Consider the following 20,878-nt stretch of genomic DNA (forward strand, 5'->3'; position numbering starts at 1 on the left):
GAAATATGGCCATCCTTTTTTACGGCCGGCACACAAGGTGCTCATAAAGTATCAGTGGTGGAGGGGGGGGGGGGGGGGGGGGGGGGGGGGCACATGGGGCTTGCTCCCCCTATTATTTTTTGTTAAAACAATGGAGATAAGAAAAAAATGGGGGACATGTGCGCCCCCTTTTAATTTTGCAAAGGCACCCCCCCCCCTCCCACCCCCCTTTACCGAATTCCTGGATCCGCCCCTGAGTATGTATGTACAGTTTTTGAAGAACAATGCCCATTTACTTTGGGAAGAACAGAATGATATTGAACAAGGAATTAATTAGTGACAAGATGCATATCATATGCACACACAACCACAAAAGGATAAGTTTTGAGAATACAAATGTGTTGAGTGATTCTTTGATCTTATATCTCTGCAATACTGTATAAAAAGTAGAGATCCATCTTTTAATCTTGCTTCATATTTTAGATAAATTGTGCAAATAAGAAGACTGCAAGGATGTGTTCAGTGGCAGTCAAATTAATGAATTGAAATAAAGTTGAAGTGACCTTTTGATAACTTAGTCTTCCTGTTGATTCTCAAGTTTGCTTTAGAAATGAGCCCTTATTTCCATGAGGTTAACATTGTTAATATAAACAGGTATAATGATTGTCAATGATTCTCAATATACATGAGCCTGCCAGTATTTTTGATAGTTGATAAAAATTTTGACCTGTAGGCCTCAAGAACGTTGCCAGAGAGATCATGGTAAATGTGTCTTTTAGTTTGAATTATATTCTGCTGTTTTCTAAGTTGAATAAATTGCGAGAGATTGTGCAATGATTATATGTTTTAAAGGGAAATGGAACCCAAATATCTATGTAGACTGAGAGAATGCACCAATATTTGTAAATTACATCACAGAAGTTTGAGAAAAATGGGACAACTGTTGAAAAGTTACGAACTTTGAAAATTCAGATGCTGCCATGACTGGATGAGAAGACTGCTACAGTTCTTGATGTCACTGCAGAACAATTATTTAAAGAAAATTCCAAAGAATTAATTCTTTACCAAAAAGTGTGCATTCCCTCGGCTTGTTACTGACATATGTCAAGGTATATAATAAACCTGCTTTTTGAAGAGGTAAGTCAAGGCTCATTACTTATGCAGAAAAAAAAAATGAAAATATGTTCCATTTTCTTGATAAATTCGTATCTTCTTTATATCATTCATGTGTGATGTCACAAAATACTGTAGTCTTCTCATCAGCGATTGCAACACAAATTCATACTTTGAACAGATTGATTTTCTGCAAACTGTCCTGTAATGTGTATCAACAAAATTGCTGTTTTTCCCTCAATCCACCTTATGTATTTGGGTTTCTCAGTGTTGTGTAACTATTTGAAAGTTTCATCTTCCTTTTCCATGCAGTGTGCTGGGAACCGGAGAACAGAAATGGCGAGCATCAAAAAAGTCAGGGTGAGTGATTGACACAGGAGCTGCTTTTAGCAAGATTGTCCTATCATGTCAACAAAAGTGATTGATTGATCATATTTGTATGGAGTCAACATCTGTGGGATGTCTTAGTCAATACACTGACATTGTATCATGTTACACTGTTGCATTTGTGACTTGTTCTTGTTCAAACTGTCTCTGGTGTGCTCTGCTGTCAGCTGAGAGTTGTGAGTCAAGACTAGTCTCGGCTCTGACATCGTACACCAAACCAATATCAACCTGACTGTTGGTTTTTGTAACCAGCAACAGTGTGTGGTGTTTCTAGTGAAAAAACAAATACAATAAACAAAAGATGCTAATTTTGGGCAATATAGGCCAAAAAAAGTCTGTGTATTTATTTTCCCACGGGGTACACTTCTCTCGAAATATTAACGCCAGGTGATTAGTAGTTTCTTTGTGTCATGTTATAATGAACTGGACTAGATCTTTTACTCTCCCTCTCTCTCTTTCTCTCTATGTGAGATCCTGCATACAAAAGTTGTGCAAGCACATTTATATTGTTTGGTTTGTATTTTTTTAATACAATGTCTGTGTTTCATATGAGGGAGGGAGAAAAAAAAAAGGCTTTACTATGAGGGAGAGAAAGAATGTCTTTCACCTGTGCCTTTTTTTCATATATATTTATTTGTTATGGTTGGAGAATTTTCAAAAGTCTAAAAATTCACTAGATTTACTGCTGATTCTTGATTTTGTTGTTGTTGTTGCAAATTTGATGATACCAATGTTATTTCTACAGCAAAAGTTCCCCTGAAATTCATTGATTAAATGGGAGATAAATCACTCATAACAGGATTTCTGACTAAACTCAGCTATCAAACTTGCCGTATGCGCAGTAGATTGTGGCTCTGGTTGTGAAAGATAAAACAAAAACAAAAACAAAAACATGGACCCTCCACCCACAATTTCAGTTCTACTATTGCTACCACAGCATCAGCTAGTCACATGTTAGAGTTAATATCTCTTACCATGGCATTGACTTTCACTGAAATATGTTGTCAACACAAGCATCATCTTTACAGACCCTTTTTAGGTACAGTTTAAGACTGAGGTGTACTGCTACTTCAACAGAAAGAAGAAAAAAAAAAAGATTAAAAAGAGATCAGATCTGGTTTGTACAAGAAGCATTTAGAAAGATTTTTATGAATGATTTTGTTGCATTTTTGCACATCTGCAGGGTGTGGGTTGGGGTCATGCAGCCATCAGCAATGCTATTTGGAGAGGACCCCGCCTGCGGGATGTTCTTCTCAATGCTGGCATTGAAAAGGTGAGTTTTCTGTCTGTCTCATCTTCCGCTAATTGTTAAACATTAACCATGTGGTCCATGCTTTTGTTGTACATGTCTCATAGTTTGATATGTTAGCTGTGTATGAGAGTTAAAGATTAATTTTTAGTGAGCATCAATATTACGATAAATTGAGCTGGAATAGAGTACTATCAGTCAGGACATTGGTGTTGTTGTCGTTTTTCTTTCTTTATTGATTTAATGTCATATTTTCCAAGACACAAGCAGGGTTACAGTAATATTGTTTCATTTTATCCTAATATTCTGGTAATGATTTTAATCTTGTTAAATGAGATCATTGACGAAATATCAAATGTTTGACCCAAGAGATATGGATTTTGTAATATCCAATTTTGCTCCCCATCAGCTGGAATCGCAGTGGGAAGATCTCCACGTTGACTTCGAAGGGGTGGACATCTGCAAGGAAAACCGTGGCTATGGGTCTTCCATACCACTCATGAAGGCAATGTGAGTCACCCATGTAGGGCACAAGCCAAGCAATTTTATTGCCACTGTTCAAACAGACACAATATACATGTAGTCAGACAGACAGACAGACAGACAAACAGAGTACATTTTCCAGCAGGTGGCTGAGAAGCCAATGAAGTAGGCTGTTTGAGGACAATAAGCCAATTCACAACTTGCTCATGAGTAGAAAATTGTCAGATGTAGAATCAGGCATGTTGGTTTTTAAATTCATTGAGATAGCCATCCATTATGTACAGTAATCCTTTGATATAAATGGGGCATGGCACTGTCAGGTTAGCACATTCACCTCACAGCAAGTCCGGTACCAGTGGGTTTTTGGTAATATTGATAGAAAAAGGTTACAAATGCATTTAATACAAAATAATGAAGAGAAATGCCTGCCAAAGTGTAAATTGACAGACCATTCTGGTCAGTTGGTCTGTATGCAAATCCATTCTTTGTTTGAATATATGAATTCCATTACTGTTACTCCGGGCAAGCTTATGCATTATGTTGCTTTGAAAACAAGTGAAGTGGCTATTCAAACCAACTGAGAAAAATAAAGGTCATTTGTACCAATGTGCACATCAGCTAACTGTGAACTGGCTTATCCACAAGTTGTGCTGCTTGTGTTTAATTCTGTAGCATTGTAGCTGCAAGACAGTCATAAGTGTACCATTGTTGGGGGAAGATACCATGCCTTGTTGGGCAAGGAGCACAAACTTGTGTTTGCTTAGAATTGATGGATGAGTGTTTGATTTATGCCATTTACATGGGACTTAATGACACTGTTGTACGTGCAAAGCAAGCTATCGACTTCTCTACAGACATTTGTCACATACAAAGTTACACGTACGCACAAAACACCCTTAAAAGAAACAAGAAGATAAGTGATACTGACTGATAACATGGAAATCATTAAACCAAAGGGATAAGTAGTGAAGCAAATAAGTGGCTATGTTGATATTGATTGTCGCTCCCCACAGTATTGTCAAAGTCCTCTTTCTTTTTGTTTGAATATTTGTTGTGCAGGGACCCAAGGGGTGATGTCATCATTGCACTGGAGGTGAGCATTAAGGAGACATTTTCATTATTAGTATCATGCTGCCTTGTATGAAAAAAACAGAAGAAAAATCAAAGTTGAGTAATGTAGTTAGACTTTTGGTCAAAAAATTGGACTCTGGAAAAATTGTGGATCGTAAGAGTTACAGAGAAAGACAAATCAGCAACTCTCATTCTTCTCAAAATCTTGGCACAGACAGAACTTATCTGATGAGGAGGGTATCCTGCATGCATCACAGGGAGTTGCCAATTTGCCACACTCTCTAGTTGAACATTTCATAACTTTGATTGTTTGTCTTACATTTTTCCCCCATGTTTTTTTTTTTCAGATGTACTTCTGTAATATTTTTTTTTATTTGTTTTCTTTTTTATTCATACAATGTAATACCAGGAAGGAAATTCTCTTTAAACTTTTGTCCACGTGGTATGCTGCATGTCAAACATTAACAGAAAGTTGTGTGTGTGTTTGTATGTGTGTGTGTCAAGATGCATTGTTTAGCACTATGTTCACTTCAGATGAGGAGCCATTCAGGGTGTTAGTAGATGTAGGGATGATTTCAGAGATAGAGTGCTGACTTCTCCCTACTACACTCCACTGCACTATACTGTGAATATCGAAACTTCCAGTAGTAGCATTTACCATCATGGCTCCACGCTGTTTCAGGGCTGCCAACTCTCACGCAATTCAACCAGTTTTGACTGTCTCACTCTGATAAACGAAATCTCACGCTAAACCCCCCAAATGGAATGTACATGACTACAAAAATAAATATATCTCTAAATTCTCTGATATTCCGAATATCGATATGCCCAAGCCCAAAATTTCGAGATTTTCCCGCGCGGGTGTAAAGCTTAACCAATAATAATCGTTTTCGGTTCGCGCGCAAAGACGAGCTATTGCAATGGATTACGATTGGTGTCCACCTATACCACGTGAGCGTAGCATGTACTTTTGGCAAATTACAGTACATGTATGGCTATGACGTGTGCTGTACATCGCTTTACATACACTGACTGTGTACGTAGTACGTACGTATGTACGTACGTACGGCCGCACAGCAGGCCGGCAGGCGCTAGCCAGGAGGTCGCTCCGCTCCCTCGCAGTGTCTCACGCCAAACTCTCACTCAAGGTTGGCAGCCCTGCTGTTTCATAGTTAAGGATGTTGTACTTTCTTTGTGTGTGTGGGGGGGGGGGGGGGTATTTTAAAGTGGATATATGTATTTCCAAAGGAAATCTTGACTGGACATGTTTATCTTTTAAAGTGACTGTCATGCAATGTCTGAGAAGAGCACACATAGGCCAGCTATTTCTTCAAGCAATGCATAACATGGCAGCCATCTGCATTTTTAGTTGTTATATATAATGATATCCAATAGTTATGTTCTTCCATAATGCAATTAAATCATACATATCTTTGTTTTGAGATAATTATTGGTTGTCTATGTTCAATATTATTCTTTATTGCATTTGTCTCTTCCTGTCATTACTAATTTCATGACAATATTTTGTTGTAACAAAGCGAGCATCACGGTACTTGCAAAAAAGTACTTTCTTGAATAAAGTCCTTCCTTAGATACGGAAGCAAATAAACTGCTTTTCATGACAAAGATGAAAACAGAATTTCGTATTTACATGGGAAAGAAATTTTTAATTTTATGAAATAAGATCTGCTCATTGATATGAACTGTCAGGGCAGAAGATTTAGTTTGCTGTTATGGGTTGTTGTTTGTTTTTTCTCCCCAAAGTTGCCCAACAAATTGGATTTTGCACTTTGCAATCATATAAACCCAGGTTCGTGATTACAATGTCCCATTAAGGGTTTATGCCAAGGACAAGCCAAACAGATGAGCTTCCCAGCGTGATGAGGTGTTCCAAACGTGAGGTCACAATGACCTAGTTTCCCCTGCTCTCTCTCTTACAGATGAATGGCTCTGAGCTGCCACGTGACCATGGATACCCAATGCGGATGGTGGTGCCAGGGATTGTGGGAGCCAGGTATGTGCTGGACGTTAAAGACCTTGTAAATTGGGGATCCATCGGTTGCCCTATTCATTTGCTACCCACCATGGCTCTTAAATTACGCACGACTTGAAAACGACTGGTGATCAGTTCTGATGTGCTATATCATAATTCCGCTCAAGAATTGATCATCGGTCGTTCTTAAGTCGTTCGTAATTCTAAGGACAGCTTTATGAAACAACCCCCCCTCCCCCCCAAAAAAAACAACAAAATAAAACAAACAAAAAACCCAAAATAAAACAAAAAAAAAAAAACCACATACACACACACACACCATCATAGCTAAAGCCAAAACAGTGGGTCTATTAGTACCATTATTTGAATCAATAAGTATATAAGCGTAGCTGTCAGCAGTCTTTCGCTCTTTTGATGTGTTGCAAAAGCTTGTCATTAATGGCCTTGAACTCACATTAATAGCTAGAGCATTTGATCTATAAATCAATGTCGCCAGTGTTTGTGTGCGTGTTTTATCACTCCACTGGCAGTCTTTATAAATATAGATCTCTACAAATGTTCATAATGCAATTTATGTACCAACACAAGCAATTACAGTAGAGTGTCATATCAGAAATCATTCATAAGATACATACAAACTAGCAGTAAATTTTTCATGAGGGTAAAATGAGTAGTAGTGTATGTGACAGAATTCCTTCAGTAGGTGATTTACCGGGGTTAGCCAGACATGATTTTGTGTTGGCCCATGTTGCCTTATGTTTGGAAAGTCACATAAAAAGTGGAACAGTTGCAGGAAATTTAGGAGGGAAGAAGCAAAGTAAACATGAATAAGTCAAGTGGGTGTCAGAGAAGGCAAATATTGACATAGTGTATGTTGTGCCAAGCATCCGGCAGAAAAAGTGCTGACTGCAAATTGTAGAATGGTTGATTTACCCTGCAAACACAGCAACTTTTGATGTTCAATCCGTGTATTGCAAGTAGGGAAGTGTAAAGATATCATCTGGGAGTAGTTTAGGAGGTTCTTTACTAGGGGTTCGTGTTCAAGCGCTCTCCTTAAACCTACCATATCACATTGTATCCGTGCCAGAGGAATACTCAAACGCTCTCAAAGTGTACCATACTGTTCCGTACTGTACCAGAAATGGACCACTTCCCGATGAGCTCCAAAAGCATACTGCACTGTACCGTACTGTGCCACAGAGTGCTCAAACACACAAAGTGGTCCAAAAGTGTACCGTGCCAGCCGTTGACATGAGAAGAGTGCACGTATAAACACACACCAGTGTCCCTAACAAAGAGTTCATTCTCTTTGTTAGGGAAACCTGTATGTAGCATATAAAGTGAGCCAGATGCATGACCCTGATGCCACAAAACTTGTGATGGTTCTGACTTGAGTCCGAAAATAACTTGTGAGATATATTATCACCACAAAGAGCTTGAACGTCCCCGGTCTAGCATCATACAGTGCCGTACAGTTCACTTCGCTTTGGAGTGTGGCCCGAGTGCAAGCTTAGGCAGTGAGCTACAGATAGCTGATCTCCTGTCATGTATTGCTGTTGTTAAATGAGCATTACGTAAATCCCACAGTAAATAGATCCACAGCAAGTATGGTTTATAATTACCTCCGCCAAGGGAGGAGGTTATGTTTTCGTTATCGTTGGTTTGTGCGTTCGTTTGTTCATTTGTTAGTTTGTCCGTGTGCAAAATAACTCAAAAAGTAGTCAACGGATTGAGATGAAACTTGCAGGAAAGGTTGAGAATGACACAAGTGACAAATGATTAACTTTTGGTAGTGATCCAAGAATTTTGGGGGAATTTATGGAGGATTTTTGATATTTTGGCAGGTAGGGTCAGTGAACTTGAGGGTTCAGGCGTCGCGTATTTGAGGTTTGCATGCGCACACCTAAGTGTGTGCTCTAGTTTCTGGTAGGGCGAGGCGCGCTGTGCAGCTGAGGGTTTATGACGTAACAAAGGCATCTATATTGGGACATCGGGTGATTTTTCAGCATGTATACTGTACCTATGGGTGGAAAGCACTGATCTCTATGGAAGAGGTCAAAGAGCTTTTCCCCAGTGGTGGAGAGGAGAAAAATCTCTTTGGGAAGATATCGTGGAAATTAGCTGCTTGGCGGAGGTCTGCGCTCTCAGAGTGCTTTTCTAGTTAGGGAATGCCACAGTGCGATTTACGTTGTAGCAAATCTGTGTGAACAGTTGGATTGTTGAATAGTATTTTGTGATAATCATTCGAAATTTTAGGCTGAATTGCATTTAATTTTACGACATGATGCAGTACACTGTCATAGTAGCTGTGAATGAAGCTTAGAATACACATGCATTATGCACATGGACATAACTGGTTTATCTGCAAACTGACCATTAACTGGGAGGCACCAGAATAGGTTTTCTACACACATTGTCTGCTAGGTTAAATATCTGGTACACATATGTGTTGTGAGTGGGCCATTTTGTAGCCCATTTGTAGCCCTTTTTGAAGAAATAATTGACTGTGAGAAACATTAAGCGATAACACACTTGATAATCACATCAGAATGTCTTCTAACTTTTTGATCACAATGGGAGGTTTTTGTCATATATTTGAATGTATTTATTTATATTTTTCTAACGAGCTTTTCTTCTTTCTTTTTTTTTTTTTTTGATTGCTCCAGATCGGTGAAGTGGCTAAAGTCAATCTGCGTCATGGCCCAAGAATCTACAAACTACTACCAGAAGAGGGACTACAAGCTGTTCCCACCCCATGTAAGTCAGCTGATATATTGAGACCGTCTTCTCTGTGAGGCACACAGTAGCCATTATTGATGGTTTCCATGGTAACAATGATGATGGTGATGTTGATATTGAGGATGGCAGTGATGGTATTGGGTCATGGTGAGGATGATGTGCCAAATAGTGCTAATGATCAAGACTATTAAAAAAAATGTTTGGCCTAGTTCAGATTCTCAAAATTGACATTGATGAAAAGGAGGGATGATTGAAAACAGTTATGATTGGTGATATTGATGACATACGTGATGTTGAAGATGATGGTGATGGTGGTGGTGGTGATGATGATGATGAATATGATGGCGGTGGTGATGATTAGGAATGTGATAATAGCTATCATTAATGTGGTGATGAGGATACGCATGAGGAAACTAATGCTGACACGGATGTCTTTGTGACGGGACGTGTGAGAATCAGTGATAAACGGCACCCTATTTTGATCGGTGGATGTTTCTTCACAGGTTGACTGGGACACGGTTGACGACTGGTGGGACAAGGCCCCCGCCATTCAGGAGCTCCCAGTCCAAGGTGCCATCATCCAGCCCAAGCAAGGGGAAGCAATCACCACAGGCTCCCCCTACACCATCAAGGGCTATGCCATCTCTGGAGGTGGCAGAAGGTGAGGAACTGTAATACCAGCAGGTGCTTTGGCAAGTATCGTCAATGGGAGCTCAAGCCTCTCGTAGTTCTTGGAAAGATGCTCGTTGTGCCAGTAGGCATGCTACATTCTTTGACTGTTAGTGAAAGCGTGATACTTCCAAGAATTCAATTATTACCAAGTTTTCTTACAACAGTTAAAGTGTAAAATCTGATAGCAAAAGCAAAAAAAAAAAAAATAATAGAGATAATAAGAAGAAGCAAAGGATGATTTCCACATCTTAGTAGCTCTTTTTTGGTCCTAACCTTGATGGTGCCATGTTTATACCCCCACCCACACATAGTGTGTAGGGGGGGTATATAGGAATCACCCTGAGGTCGGGTGGCCGGTCGGTCGGTCGGTCGGTCGGTCGGTCGGTCGGGCGGGCGGTCGGGCGGTCGGGCGGTCGGGCGGTCGGTCCGTTGCAAAATCTTGTGGGTCGAACTCCTCTCTCATTTTTTGAGCAATTGACCCCAAATTTGGCATGTGTGACCGCTATCAAAGGTAGATGTGCAAGACACCTTTTTCGTTAGTATCGCATAATGCGTTGCCATGGCAACGGCATATTTTCGTAAAAACTTGTGGATCGAACTACTCTCTCATTTTTTGAGCAATTATCCCCAAATTTAGCATGTGTGACTGCTATCAAAGGGAGATGTGCAAGACGCCTTTTTCGTTAGTATTGCATAATGAGTTGCCATGGCAACGGCAAATTTTTTTAAAATCTAGCAAAATGTTGTGGATCGAACTCCTCTCTCATATTTTGAGCAATTGACCCCAAATTTGGCATGTGTGACCGCTATCAAAGGTAGATGTGCAAGACACCTTTTTCGTTAGTATCGCATAATGCGTTGCCATGGCAACGGCATATTTTCGTAAAAACTTGTGGATCGAACTACTCTCTCATTTTTTGAGCAATTATCCCCAAATTTAGCATGTGTGACTGCTATCAAAGGGAGATGTGCAAGACGCCTTTTTCGTTAGTATTGCATAATGAGTTGCTATGGCAACGGCAAATTTTTAAAAAATCTAGCAAAATGTTGTGGATCGAACTCCTCTCTCATTTTTTGAGCAATTGACCCCAAATTTGGCATGTGTGACTGCTATCAAAGGTAGATGTGCAAGACACCTTTTTCATTAGTATCGCGTAATGTGTTGCCATGGCAACGGCATATTTTCATAAAAACATGTGGATCGAGCAACTTTCTTAGTTTTTGAGCAATTAACTTCAAATTTGGCATGTTTGACCGCTATCACAGCCAGATGTGCAAGAGACCTTTTTCATGAGTATTTCATAATGCGTTGCCATGGCAACGGAAGATTTTCATAAAAATCTTACAAAATGTTGTGGATTGCTCTACTCTCTTAGTTTTGTAGCAATTCAGTTTGAATTTGGGATATGCGATCAATGTAATGTATATTTGTGCAAAACACAATTGATTTGTGTGGTAATGGATCTGTTGCCATGGCAACAGTATTTTTTTTTTACCAATCATACAAAAATGTGTGGATTAGCCTAACTCCTTCAGTTTTCAAGCATTTGGCTTAAAAATTGGCACATGTGACCACTGTTGTATGTAGATGTGCATACTTACTCTTTCGTCATTGTTGATCAATGTGTTGCCATGGCAACAGCATAGTTTGCATGAAAATCATACGAAAATATTGTGGATTCAGTTAACTCCCTCAGTCTTAGAGCATTTGACTTGAAATTTGGCACAGATGACCACTATAGTATATAGATGTACAAACTTAATCTTTCGTGAGTGGTGAGCAATGCGTTGCCATGGTAACAGCTTTTGTTTACAAAAAAACATACAAAAATATTGTGGATTCAGCTAACTTCCTTTAGTCTTTGAGCATTTAGCTAGAAATTTGGCACACATGACCACTGTGGTACGTAGATGTGAAAAGGTAATCTTTCGTCAGTGGTGATAAATGCGTTGCCATGGTAACGGCATATTTTGAATGAAAATCATACAAAAATATTGTGAATTCAGTTAATTCCCTCACTCTTTGAGCATTTGGCTTGAAATTTGGCACATGCAACCACTATAGCATATAGATGTGCAAACTTAATCTTTCGTCAGTGGTGAACAATGGGTTGCCATGGTAACAGCAGCTTTTCACTAAAAAGCGTGTGGATTCCGCCAACTCCCTCAGTCGTTGAGCATTTAGCTTGAAATTTGGCACACCTGACCACTATGGTACGTAGATGTGCAAACTTGACCTTTCGTCATTGTTGATCACTGTGTTGCCATGGTAACAGCATAGTTTGAATGAAAATCATATATAAAAATGTTGTGGATTCAGGTAATTCCCTCAGTCTTTGAGCATTTGGCTTGAAATTTGGCACATGCAACCAATGTAGTACAGAGATATGCAAACTTTGTATTTCATCATTGTTGAACAATGTGTTGCCATGGTAACAGTGCATTTTGAATGAAAATCATATAAACATTTCGATTAGATCCTAACTCTCTCTGTATAGAGCATTTTGGCTTCATATTTGGCACATGTTACCTCTTAGTGGGGTGGCTTAGTGAAATTATCGTGACACGGCGGACAAAAGCATGATTTTTTCACCAAAGGTACTTCATGATGTACCTTCTCAAAAAATAGGGTGCTCCAAGAAAATTGATGCTGGGAAGGAGGTCAGAGGTCAAAGGTCAATGACCTTTATTTGTGAAATTGGTTTTTTGACTATTTCTCAGGTCAGGAATATCCAATCTGGATAAAACTTGGCAGGAAGAATATTGAGAACAAGTAAAATATTTTGATTGAATTTGGAGTGAATTTTCCAAAGGTAAAAGGTCAAAGGTCAATGAACTTTTTCTAAAAATCATGTTTTTGTTTATTTCTCGAGGGAGGAAGATTCAATTTTCACAAAATTTGATATGAACGTTGTATAGAAGGTACCAAGAGTATAAACCAGGGGTCAAATATAATTGTTGATTTGTGCGTTGCCATGGCAACCCAAAACTAGGGTTTTTATTGAAGTTAGTTACAGGAGGCTATTTTCCAGTTTGGAAGAGATTCCATTTGAATAGGTACAACTGATCGACGGGATGTATAGAGGTTTGAAATACTTTTCATTAGTGTTAAGTGGTATGTTGCCATGGCAACTATATATATAGATTTTGGTTAAACTTAAAGGAGACTTCAGAACTTATGAATTTGAAGAGATTTCCATCAGGGTTGGTATAATTGATCAACAAAAAAGTCGCCAGACAAAGATTTGTCACCTTTATAGCATGTGGGTTGAGTGAATGCAGCAACAATAGTAGAACACATCAGTGAGAGTTTGAGGAAAATTGGACAATCCGTTCTAAAGTAATGCATTTTTGAAGTTTCTGCTCATGCAGTCGAGGCTGGATGAGAAGACTACTATACCTTGTAATGTCACATGTGTACAACGATATAAAGAATGAATAAAGAAAATTCAACATAAATTATTTTCGCTTACAAAAGGATACTCGACTTCTCTTTCAGAAGGCAGGGGGAATAATATTACCCTTGACATACGTCAGTAGCAAGTCAAAGAAACAATGTGAACTTTATTCAAAAAGTATGGTTTTGTGAAATTCTCATTTTATTTTCCTTAGAATGTGCGCATGTGACATCATACACTGTGGTAGTCTTTTCATCCAGCCGCGACTGTGCAGATACCTGAAAAAATCATAACTTTTGAACGGATTATACGATTTTTTCCAAGCTTTCTGTGATGTGTCCTACTAATATTGTTGTATTCACTGAATCCATGTGTGCATGAAGGTGGACTTGTCCTTTAAGGACAGATTCTGAAAGAGCAGACTGTAAGCTTTAAAATGATGTATCACACAATTCAAAGGGATTCTCCTAACCTATCTAAATAATAATACCGGTACTGGAAAGAAAGCACACACTCTGGATAAGTATGAACTGAGAAAAGAGGCTGCATTGTCTATTATAGCGTTTAATCTTTACCAAGCTGTCTCATGTCAATATGTTCGTCTTTTCTCCCCCCCCCCCCCCTCCAATTTTCATTTGAGTTTGTCATTATTAATTTTTGATGATAAGAACGATGCCACAAGGCATTGTTTCTTTAAAATGCTTCAACTGCTCCTTCAGGTCCAAAATCTACATCAATATATATAATTTTCCTGATCTCCTCAACATTTTCCAAAAATAAAGCATACACCTTTTATGCATTGAGTCCTCCTTTTTGTGGATAATTAAAGGCAAAAACCCAAAATTAGTGCTTGAAAATTGTTCTTAAGTGTGAGTTACGGATAGAAAGAACCTCTGTAAAAATGAATCTGTATAATCAATGTTAAGTATTGTTGATAACACAAAATGTGAACAATATTTCTATGATAACATGTTTCCAGACTAAACCGTCCGCATTTATGCTTTAATGAGAAAAATACTGATATCTCTTTATATGTTTGCTTTGATTGCAAAAACTGTATAAAAATTATGGTAGGATGTCTTGTGATACAACAGGGGGGGGGGGCATTTCATGAAGCAGTTTGGTCAGATATTTTTCTGACAAACTGTTACAAACTACAGAAATCCTTGCATCTGATTGGCAGAGAGCAAATTTGTCCGACAACTTGTCGGACAAAATGCTTCATGAAATGCCCCCAGACCTACACATATTATGCATAAAATGTGATATCCTGAACATTTTTTTCAAGTCACTCTCCCAAAAGTGTATAGGACCTTTAAGTTTTTCTTGTTTTTGTTCCTGGCAGATTACTAGTACACAAATGCTCCAATCCATGATGACCTAACGGAAATTAAGGAAATTAAAATGAATATACTGAAAACCAAAACTACAGATACTAATAACTTACTTCATTCTTCTCTCCCCACCCCACCCCTTCTTTTTGGTTTCTTGATATACTAGATCTAGCTGACTTTGATAATTGTCATTATGTAACATCATCTTCAATTGACAAGGCGAAAAACTTAACAATCATTTCATTATGCTGCTGGACTAATGGGGTTAGTTGAACTATATTGTTTTTAATGTACTATACTTTTTCCTCCTATCAATCACATGTATTTTGGTGAAATGTATTTTGACATAAAGCATCATAGAATCAACCGCCTTTGGGGTCGGGAATTTTGTCATATTATATTGTGATTTAGATTCTGCTCTATACCGATTTTGTTTTATTTCTATCAACTTTTTAAACTCCCCCATAGACTTTGTTCACCAGCCAACTACATCCCACCCTCTTTGGATAATGTGAACCAATCAAACATTGCTTTTACTTTTTAATAACATGTCTATACATAGCTATCAGACCAAAAATATTCAAACCGCTTTAAGTCTTTATGAGTGAAATTACAAATATCAATATATTTTTAAAAATATTCAAATTGTCTAAATTCAACTTCATCTATGAAAACAAACTTTTAACCTTTTTAAACATTTGAATAACCCCCATAAGAAATAAGAAACATATAGAGAGGGGAAGTGCGGACAATAAAAATTGCTTACGGGAACCAGGTAATCCCTGCGCTAAACCTATGGAATTCACACAATCTTGGAGGAAACGGGTTAAATTTGTTAGGAAATATGTATGGCAATACCCAAAACCTTAAGTTCTCAATGGAATATGCAGCTCTTCTACTGGTGAACTAGTAGTTCTGGGAGAAAAAATGAGCTGTGACATAGTCCTACACCTGGCTAAGTCATTGCCCAAGATTTAAAGTATCTGAGCCAGAGTCACATGTCACTCTTTGCCATTTCTCTACAGGAGGTAGACAGTACTAAAAAAATCCTTTACCAGAAATTATATCAAATTATTTAATGAAAAGGTGCTTAAGAAAACTGGACTATTCCAACACACCTCCCTCAGGTCTGCAACACAGACTAACCACCTGTTACCATAGGAAAACCAGTAAAAATGGTGTATTACTGTAAACATGCACATAATATGTCGTATTATGGGTCTGAATTTTAAGACTAGCAACCATGTACATTGCATTGCATTGTACAGAAACCTGGCGAATGTCCTGTGTATAGTCTTTGAATTCAGACATTATTGTTATGTACAAATTAAGGGCGTTTTCTCATTTTTTCTGTTAGCGGATTTCTTGGAGCACCCCCTAATTTTGATCTTTATATATATACAAATGTCTGAGGAAAAAATGACACTTTTGTCCGGCGTGTCACGATTATCAGTATATTTGTCACTAAGCCACCCCACTATCTACATTACCTAGATGTGCAAAAACTCTTTTGTCAGTGTGGAAAATGTGTTGCCATGGTAACAGTATATTTTGAATGAAAATGATACACTAATATTGTGAATTCAATTAAGCCCCTCATCCTGTTAGCATTTGGCTTGAAATGTGGCACATGTGACTGCATGATATATAGTTGTGCAAACTTCATTTTTTCTTAATATCCAACATTGTGTTGCCATCGTTACACAATTTTTAATTAAAAACCATGGAAATCGTCAGTTTATTTATCGTGCTCACTCAGTTTTTGAGCACTTGACTTGAGATGTGGGACATTTGACTGACAGTGAGCAATACATTTATTTACTGTTGGACAGTGCATTGCTGTGGTATTGTTGTTTTCATTAAAAAGTAAAAAAAAAAAAAATCCTGGTTGAGCTAATATCCTCAGTTGTGGGTGGGGGTATATTAATCACAATGAGTGATAGTTCTAGTTGGTCATGTAGTCTACTGCTGTGCTTGAGCCCATGTGAAAATTTGATGCTTCCAGAAATAATTCTTCCATTCTTGAAGCAACTGGAAGATGTGTAAAGATTTTGATATGGCGGGGAAAAAGAGAGAAGAATCCAGGATTACTGTATACGCCGAATATTTTGCAAGGTCTTTATTTTTCGTGAATTTCGCGAGTCAGCTGGTATTCACGAAATCAAAGACACACGAAAATATTGACTCTAATGCCGGTATGAATGTGACGTATGCGTGTACATTTTCCCATTCAATACAGGACTTAACAATCGCGAATTTAACCACTCGTGAAATTGTCAGGAAATCCCGAAACGCGAAAATTTAGATTCGCGAAAAATATAGCGTATACAGTAGTTAGTTCTGAAAACAATGCTGTAACACCACTCACGCTTCCCTCGCTTGTTGGGACTTGTGATTACAACACACATTAATGGGTCTGTCTCAAAGAACAGAAGTAGTCATAGGAAGTGATGTGTGTCATTCAAGGAAATCCCACTACCTTCTTATCATAGCAAAAGCAAGCACTGAGATGTTATTAAAGCCAGTTCATAATTCAACTTCATAGGTATGAGCAGAAAGGGTTATTTGCACTCACAGGCCGTTGGCTTTTAGATACACCGAGATAAACATCTGTGATGTAATGATTAAATACATGTATCCTTGTAAATGGTGCTTACCAGTATGTCCACCCAACAGCAAAAAAAAAAGTTAAGGAAGCCTAGTATTTGGTAATATTGATGGAAAAAGTTTGTTCATGCCTTCAATCACTAAACAATGAAATAGAGGCATTCCAAAGTGTCACTTGTTCTACGAAAGTTCATTCTATATGTGAACGTGAATTCCATGAATTGTTACATCGTGCAATCTTATGCGTTATGTCACTTTGAAAATGAGTGAAGTGCTTGAACCAACTGAGAAAACAAAAGGGTCATTTGTGAAATGTGCATATGAGTTTACAGCTGTAATTACAAACTGGCTTTATTTGACTCTCGGGAGCCTTCAATGAGCCGTACTAAGAAGCGAAACTTGCAGAAGCTCAGTGTCAAAGTCTGATGATTTTTGATTCTATGATTTTTGTTTCTATACTAAACTAAAAGATACAAAAGAATCAACCAGGTTCTAATGGTTGAATCCTAAAGAGCATTACTGAGTTTATTATGGGATTTACTTGTTTTGTTTTGTTTTGTTTGTTTATTTATTTATTTATTTGTCTTTAACTGCCCTTGTTGTCTTCAACACAATGGCCACTGCTCCATTACAGTTAAAGGTCTGTTTCTGATCCAACAGAATTACTCGTGTGGACGTCTCGCTGGACGGTGGCAAGTCCTGGGAGATAGCGCGGCTGTTTTCCAAGGTGAATGAGTACCACGCCAAGAACAAGACCAAATGGAGCTGGGAGTTCTGGGAGTTTCCCGTTCTCGCCTTTCCCTCTCCATGCGAAGTGGTCGTCAAGGCATGTAAGTTGCTCTCACGTTATGATTCCACCAGGGGTTTCCTGCATTCAGAAAATATACTTTTGCATATCTATGCTCCACTTGAGGAGAAAGAGAACATTGATTGATCTTGTTTGTTTTGTATTACTGGTATACTGTACAAGCTGTTATTTTCGCAAGGGTTTAATTTTTGCGAATTTCGCTGGATTTCAAATTTCGTTGGATTTCGTGAATTTAAAGGCGTAATTTATTATTTGCAGATGAAGCAAAAACCCAGCATCAGTGCTTTAAAATAGTTCTAAAATGTGATTAGGGATAGAAACAACCACTCTAAAAACTTGAATGGGTAAAATCGACGTTAAGTATTGTTAAATATGCAAAATGTGAACAATAGTTTCCGGACAAAAAATTTCCAGATTAAACCATCGACAGTTATGGTTTATTGAGAGAAAATACTGATATCTCCAGGCTTTATCAGGAAAATTTTATATGATAGGATGTTTTGTGGTACAACAGACCTACACATATGCAATGAATGTCATATCTTGACATTTTTTCAAATCACTGTTCCCAAAAGTAAACAGGACCTTTAACAACACACGAAAATGTCGCCATGTGCTATAGGCTACCAGTGCACTTGCAAACCTCGGTGTCAATTCGCTAAAGCGACATCTCGCGAAAATGTCCGTGACCTGCTCATTTGCGAAAAATATCTATGCGCAAAAATAACAGTTTATACAGTATGTCTGATTGTGTGTGTAATCCTTTAGAGAACAAGTTTCAACAGAAATATAATTTGAATGTCCAGAGTGCAGAAAAAATGAAATATATACATGTGGACCGGACTTATTTAAAAGTGAGTCTTTCAATGAATGAGCAGGACTTTCAGTCTTGCCATGTCTTTGTCTTTCACTCATTTAAGGGAATGTAAGTATTGGGTGGGGGAAAAGAAATTGCATTATGACAAACTGAAATAAGTGTTTCAATCAAAACACATGAAAATCGTGTCTCTGTTCCCATTCCTATTTTTTTTTGGGGGGGGGGGGGGAGGGGGGAAGGGGAGACAGGCACTGTATTGTAGTGGATAAGGCTCTTGACTTTCAAACAGAGACCTCAAGTTCCATTCCTGCCAGGTGCTTTAATTGACAAGACGAGCTGGTTTTACCTCCGATGTCTGAATATTGAATGCCTGAAAATGCTGGGGTTATAATGATGGCAGCACCCTGTGGAAAAACAGTGCTAACGCTGAAGAGGATACCGGGGATGAATTAGGCCGTAGTTATCACTGTTGTTATTACCCACGCCGATGAAAATCGGCAGGGGGTTATGTAAAGGGTTCCGTATGTTTGTTTGTTTGTTTGTTTGTTTGTTTGTTTGTTTTTTTGTTTGTTTGTTTGTTTGTGTGTTTGTGTGTTTGTTTGTTTGTTTGTTTGTTTGTTTGTTTGTTTGTGTACAAGATAACAAGAGAACGGGTAAACGGATTTGCACGAAATGTTCAGGGGATGTCTGGATAATGACAGGAAAGAATCGATTAGATTTTGGTGATAATCGGTTGACCCTTACAAATTCTGTGCGACCTTTAAGTTTTGACCCCATGGTATAGTGACCACTCTGAAAATTTCCCGTTTCTCACTTTGCGATTTTCCGCTACCATACGAAAACATAAACTCCCAAACGATCGGACTTCGCTGCTCAAATGTTCGTAAGAATTCCGAAATTTACGTTTAGGCCTATTTGAAGGACTATGTCCTTCTGGATTTATGAAAGTTCGTTCTCCGTCGTCACAAACTGGCCCGTATTTTGATGATTTTTCAAATTAAAATTGATTGTTTTTTTCGTTGGAGGAGCATTTGCTCGGTCGCAGTCACACTGCACGATATGCGCGCTCAATGTCAATGCGTGTGCAAGGCCGCTGAAAATGCATCGCGCTCTACCCTGTTGGTGCAAAATAGCATCGGGGACGTTGCGGCGCTCGTTGGTGACCGAATACTGGTGCAGTAGACATTTGCATTTAACCCTTGCATTGAATAATTCCCGTAGACACTAATCATAGGGGTAATTGCCTAGGGGGTACGTAAATTTTGTTTTTCTTTTGCGCTTTTGTGGATACCATCAAAGATCGTACACTCATACGACCTTTGATATCAACACACTCTCGGCTTGCTATAAGCAAAATATCCCGCAAGAAAACGGCGTATTTCTCGATTTTTAGCGCTTTTTCGGCGACCCGTCGTGTAGACAATACTCTTAAAACTGGACTTAATTCGCGCGCGCTTGGAAAAGTTCCGAATCTGCACTTTTGACGATGGAATTTGGGATTTTCGATGGATTTTTGGAGGAGACTAAAGGACTTTCCTGTGGTGAGTGTTACCGTATGTGAAATGATGAGATTTGCATGTGATGTGACTGTAGAACCAAAGATCGTACACTTCAGTGTACGATCTTTGGTAGAATGCACTGGCTGGTGATAAAGGACACTGGCAATTAAGTGACCGAATTCTGGTAGATGACCGAATGCACAGTATGTTTACCCCGACTTTGTACAAGGCGTGGGTCTGCCGCCTTTGACGGCCCCTCTCTAGTTATTATTGTTTTCATTGTTGTTCTTGTCACCGTCACCGTCATTATTTTTATTATTTTTCTGGCAGGGGACGAGGCCAGCAACACCATGCCACAAGACTTGGCCCAGATCTGGAACCTGAGGGGGGTCATGAACAACTCTTGGATCCGTGTCAAGGTCAACTCGAAGTCCCGTTTTTAGGACAGCCAGGCTGACTGAGAGTTAGAGATGGATGGAGCACATTAATGGAAGTTCTCTTGCGAATGATTCAAGTATTTGGGCAAATCATTCAAATCAAACTTCTCACATATACATTATAATTGAGGAATATATTCTCAAAAGAGAGGGAGAGAGAGAGAGAGAGAAAAAAAAAAAGAAGGAATATATTCTTTAAAGGGAGGAAGAGAACTAGAGAGAGAATAAAATCTTATGAGCCTCAACATAGAAAGATATGTTCATTGGCGATTTATATGCTTGAGCATAATGC

The 20,878-nt window shown here is 38.6% G+C and overlaps 1 protein-coding gene across 1 annotated transcript in view; it reads left to right on the forward strand.

Moving 5' to 3' along the window:
- The window catches only part of LOC139711744 (sulfite oxidase, mitochondrial-like), a 35,855-nt gene extending 15,263 nt beyond the window's left edge, over positions 1-20,592 (forward strand). Inside the window, exons 4-12 of the mRNA XM_071623599.1 lie at positions 1,405-1,452; positions 2,663-2,752; positions 3,138-3,238; positions 4,271-4,304; positions 6,223-6,296; positions 8,942-9,032; positions 9,518-9,675; positions 17,686-17,855; positions 20,480-20,592. Coding sequence (XP_071479700.1) covers positions 1,405-1,452; positions 2,663-2,752; positions 3,138-3,238; positions 4,271-4,304; positions 6,223-6,296; positions 8,942-9,032; positions 9,518-9,675; positions 17,686-17,855; positions 20,480-20,592 — 879 coding nt within the window. The remainder of the gene's footprint in view (positions 1-1,404; positions 1,453-2,662; positions 2,753-3,137; positions 3,239-4,270; positions 4,305-6,222; positions 6,297-8,941; positions 9,033-9,517; positions 9,676-17,685; positions 17,856-20,479) is intronic.
- The last annotated feature ends 286 nt before the right edge of the window (positions 20,593-20,878 follow it).

Source organism: Diadema antillarum, unplaced genomic scaffold (assembly GCF_040938485.1).
Source record: "Diadema antillarum isolate AM-2024a unplaced genomic scaffold, OU_Dant_1.0 seq00001698_RagTag, whole genome shotgun sequence".
In the NCBI taxonomy this organism is placed as follows: domain Eukaryota; kingdom Metazoa; phylum Echinodermata; class Echinoidea; order Diadematoida; family Diadematidae; genus Diadema; species Diadema antillarum.